Below are 5,304 nucleotides of genomic sequence, written 5' to 3'. Positions count from 1 at the left end.
GTCTAGATAAGTGATATAACTGACAAGTAATTTACATCTTATAAGTCAGTTTTACAGAATTGAGTTAAGCTCATGAAAAATTTATTTTTTAACACAAACAAATATTTTAATTAATTAAAAATCACCAAATTAGAAGAAGAAATAAAAAAAATATCAGAATCATTTTAAACGGGGGCTCTTGTATTTGGCTATTTGCTAATACTGATATATGATGTGTTGTACACTTTTACATACTTGGCCTCTTATAATATTGGGACTGCGTATCTATGTGGTCGAATTCGAATCTCTCTTCTATACGTCTGTTATGGCTGGTTGTGGGACGGGCAGGTACTTGTATTTTACCCCCGCATCCTTTTTACTTAACAATAGTTCATTTTGTTGTTAAAATAATAAATAGCTAAACTTTTCCTTAAAAATACGAGATAATAATAAATTAGTTAACAAAATATAATAATTTAAATTTAGTGTTAGGTAAAAAGTATGATAAATTAATCTTTCAAATCATTTAAAGATAAATTGATCTATAATTTTTGTAACTTAATGTTAAATTATTTTAAAAATATATATTTTATCATCAAATTAGTATTTGAATATTATAATTTAATGATAAAAAATCTAAAAAATTTAATAATATGATTAATTTATTATTTTTTTATTTAAAGATTAAATTTATATTTTTTTATCTTTAAAAGATTAATTTATTATCGTAAATGAATTTTGCTATTTACCCTATAAAAAAAAAAATCACATGTACCTTTAGTTTGGTATGTGAGAAATTAAAAGAAAATGATAGATGGAAATAATTTAATGTGTTTAAAGAAAAAAGTAAGATACAAATAATTTAAAAAAATGAAGTTTATTATATTATTTCTCAATTATTAGCATAACTTTCGGCGAAAGTAAGTGCAGGTTGTCGTTGGCATCAAAGAAATGTAATGTAACTTTTTTTTATTAAAATAATCATTCAATAAGTCATTGTTATTTATAACAACTCCATTGACTCAATAATACTTACATAAAGTTATAATTATCATAATTTTTAATTAATAGTCAGCATCAAAATTTGTATACTCTAGAAATTAAACTCTATATATAATAGATCTACAAGATGCATCATAAAAGATAAATTAGCTAATAACAAAATGATATATATATATATATATATATATATATAATAAAAATATTAGTATTATTATTTATTAAGCATTTACTCACGTGATGCATAAAAAAATATAAAAACACTTATATAAGAAATTAAGATGTATCAGTTCATTATATTATTAACATACACTTGCAATATGTTTGCTAAATAAAAATTATGTCTAATGACTACCAATAATAGCTTTTCTTATAATGGGAGGAAGTACTATTGAAAAATGAAAAGAACTAATCTTAAGTATTCGTTTACCATAAAATTAGTTCCTCTCGTGACACACTATATTAAAAGGAGATTTGATATAATCTGATTTACTGGAGTAAACTACTTGAAACAAAAAGGTAGATGGACTCTTATTTTTTGGAGTAGTGAACTCAAGTATCTTATCTCATGATATATAAATACTCAGATACTAACAATAACCCCTTAAATTATTGAAACTTATTTGATTGAGCCACTAACCTCTTTCTCTCACCAAAGATTCCTCATCATCATGATTCCAAGGACTCAAGTCCTTGAGCAAAAACCCTAGAAAACGCCTCCATTTGATTCTTGGTCAACGCCAACCCAATTTGAATCCCTCCACTATGATCCCTACTCTCCGAGAGCGAAAACGCACCCGTTTTATCAACGGATGTGACATCCACTTTCTCAGGCCTTCCCCACCCAAAGTCAATGCCGTAAACCTCAAACCTCGGGGACCCGGCGACGGAGAACAACCTAGGAGTCTCCGATACCACCGATTGAATCTTCGGAATCCATTTGTCCGCGCCGTTCAACACGTCACCCTCTAACCCGTTCAACTCCTCGCTTATCCCTATAACGCTTTTGAAAAACGCTTCTTCCCCCAAAAGCTCTTCTCGCTTGGCCGAAGCCAACAAAGCCACGACGCAGTTCCCGAAGTACGTTTCCGGAATTGGGGGGTCCAAACGCGCCCTACAGTCCACGTTGAAGACAAAAGGCACTCTTTCGCAGTTGGGTTGCTCCGCTTTCACCGCGCATGACAACAGGTAAGCGCACGTGACCGTAAATGATGTCACCCTAACTTTCTTCTTGTTGTCTCCGACAACAAACTTGGACTCCGCTAACTTCTTCAGCTTCTTGATATCCAACGGTGTCAACTCAAACAATCCTTTCACCATAGAAAAAAAGAAGAAGACAGTTAGACGTGCTTTTCTGTTTATTATTACGAAGAAAAACTCAGGCGACGAGAAACAATTTTACTAAGAAATTACAAGAGATAAAAGAATAAATAAACTAATATTAATTTTACTATTTTATTTTTAGATTTTTCTAATAGTATTTTAGATTTTTTTTTTTTTGCCAAGGGATCATTGTATTTTGTGAAAATTTGTAATAAAAATATTATAAATTATTTTTTATCCTCGTAAAATAATTTTTTTTAGATCCGTTGCTCATCCTACATGAATGAATGGTGGAAGAAAAGATTAAATATCATTCAAAATTTCACTTTTGTTATCAGTACAGTTTGTGCAACTACATTTATTTTTCTAGAAATAGAAAAAAAAAATGAGAAGTACTGATGCAATGTGTTAAAAATATGATTACCTTTAACCAAATCGGTTTGATTTCCACCGAGGGTATCCCACACGTTCAAGCTTCGGTCATTGGTGGCTCCACCGAAGCTCGTCCACGACTTCGCGTAAATCTCACCGATCCCCAAAGGGTCTCTTATGACAGATCTATCAAACGAAGGTGTTAGATGCTTCGGTAGTGAAAACAGCAACGGTTCTTCCGGTGAGGTATTGAGGTAAGAACAAATATGCGCCCACGATTTCATGAACAAAGTTGAAGACTTTCCATCAAGTGCTGCGTGGTGGCTTGTTATTCCTATCGAATAGCCTTGGTTTGGGAAGTGGGTGAGTTGAAGGGCTAACACCGAAGCTTCTTCGTGGGAAGTGGGTAAGTGGGGTATTAGGTTTCGGCGGTGGTTGTTAACTTCTGAGAGGTTTGAAGAGAGGGTGTTGAAGTCTGCGTTGGATTCGGCGATTCTGAAGGGGATTGAGTTTCCGGGGGTGTAGGTGATGAGGGGGAGGGGTGTGTGAAGTGGCCATGTGATGGTGCCGGCGAGAGGAGGGAAGTGGTGGAGAGTGAGGGAGAGGGAGTGTTTGAGATTTGGGAGAATGGTGGTGTCGAAGAATGAAGAGGTTGTTGTTGGGTTTGGGAAGGAATAGAAGAACAGACGCTCCACTGGGGGGAGGCGTAGCCATAGGACGTCGAAGAAGGTGAAGGGAATAGTGGTTGATGGGGTTTCTTGTGGCGGCGAGATGGGGCAGACTTCGTGGATTCTGAGGGTTGGTGTCTCTGCCATGTGGAGGAAGAAAGTGAAGAAAGAGACTCTAGAAATTTTTAGAGGACTGAGAAGCCTTAGCCCTTAAGACGGGCGCGGCATTTTGTATTCTTTTGAGATTAAATTTGGTTATGAAAATTCAAAAATGATTGTTCAATATTACAAGACACCCACTAAAAAACTTATTGTAAGATTTATGATGATATCATATAGAAAGAAAAAAAATATTATTGAAGTGTTAAAAATCAATGAATATTTGTTTAATATGGTAATCTCTTTCCACTTGTGATTTATTTTAGTATATATATGTCTCTTTTCACCGATGAAAAGAAAAGTTAATGTTTTTATATAAATAATAGTAGTATTTTATTGTTGTTGACTTGTCTTGGTCTAGATCACAAAGTTGGGTAAGATTCCGTGTAAAAGGCATCTAATTTCTTGGTGTGCGTGGTAGTATTTGTTTGCCTAATGTGTGTCCATCCATGACACTGCAATCTAGATTAGAAATTCAAAACTACCACGACACCATTCCACTTGGCGTATTATAACAGGATGATAAGGATTAATGTTAAATTATCTATTTATAATATATAAATTTTGAGACGAAGAGTCTTCCGCTATCATGTTAACTTTATTATAAATCGTCGAATCATTTTATTCGCTTGAGTGTCAAATGTATAATGAGTTCTAAATTTTTAGTATATTTCTACTTTTGACAGAAAACTCCAAAAAATTTACTCCTCCCATTACCAATTTAGACCTAAATTTCATTCTTTCCTTTACTTAATATTTAAACCACAATTTTCATGATTACAAAAACTATCATGACAAACAACAACAATTCTCATAAGAAATTGCAGCCGCATATTTATATTCATTCTTTCTTATTTCACGCTACAGTTTCACTCTTATCTCTCTTATTTGTCCAATTTCACTCGGTTAGTTTTTTTTTTCTTCTAACATTCACTACTGTCAATAAAGCCTTTTAACGACGGTTAAATTAAACTTTTAACAATAATTATCAACCGTTATTATAACCTACATTGTTAAAAGTAAATTTCAATTAACGATGGTTCCAAAAAAATACCGTATTTGAAAATGCGAATATTTTAAGACGATTCTGATGTAATAATCATCTTAGAATGTTGACATTTTAAGACGGTTATTTAAGAATCGTCTTAGAAGAGTAGTCATTCCAAGATAATTATTATGTAATAACCGTCTTAGAATGATTACTTTTTTAAGACGGTTAATCGTTAGAAAGTTGTAGTCCTTTAGTATTTTAATTTTTTCTCTTTTAGTCCTTTTAACTTTAAGCTTATAGAAATCATAATTAAAAAAACACGAACTTATAAGACTAAAAATAAATAAATAAAGCTTACAGGAATAAAAATTTAAAAAAGCTAAAAATGAATAAAAACTTACAAATTTGTGTTGGACCAAAAAATTATTGAGGATTTGATAATACAAATCTAACATCATGCATCCACAGGGTCCAAAGTTCGTTTGTGAGGTATAAAGTTGAAATCATTAAAAGTTAGATAAAAAAATAAAAAAAAAAATTAAAAAGAAATCAGAGTATAAAAAAATTACGGTTATTCTTTAATTCCTGTGATAATTATGTTACCAAAAAATTGAAAGGATGAATAAATTAAAATTAAATAGATTTAAATTAAAAAATTATAGGATTAAATGATACGTACCAAATTTTGGTGAGATGGATGATAATGCATCATACTGGAAAATAATTGTCGAAACATTAATGTTCCAGAAGTTATTTACGAAGCATTAATCTTCTGGAGATTAGTTTCTAGAAAGGAGGGCGAGCCCTGGTGCA

General features: G+C 31.9%; 1 protein-coding gene across 1 annotated transcript; it reads right to left on the bottom strand.

The window, feature by feature from the left end:
• Positions 1 to 1,369: 1,369 nt before the first annotated feature.
• IF7MaT (malonyl-CoA:isoflavone 7-O-glucoside-6''-O-malonyltransferase) lies at positions 1,370 to 3,536 on the bottom strand. Its single transcript, NM_001250831.2, has 2 exons — positions 2,726 to 3,536; positions 1,370 to 2,288 (listed from the first exon to the last, which is right to left on the bottom strand). Exons 1-2 carry the CDS (start codon positions 3,486 to 3,488, stop codon positions 1,648 to 1,650), a joined length of 1,404 nt encoding a protein of 467 aa, NP_001237760.1. The 5' UTR covers positions 3,489 to 3,536; the 3' UTR covers positions 1,370 to 1,647.
• Between the last annotated feature and the right edge of the window lie 1,768 nt (positions 3,537 to 5,304).

This window comes from Glycine max, chromosome 13 (genome assembly GCF_000004515.6).
Source record: "Glycine max cultivar Williams 82 chromosome 13, Glycine_max_v4.0, whole genome shotgun sequence".
NCBI classification, from domain to species: Eukaryota; Viridiplantae; Streptophyta; class Magnoliopsida; order Fabales; family Fabaceae; genus Glycine; species Glycine max.
The sequence above is the reverse complement of the archived record's forward strand: the minus strand, read 5'-3'. Positions and strand labels throughout refer to the sequence as shown.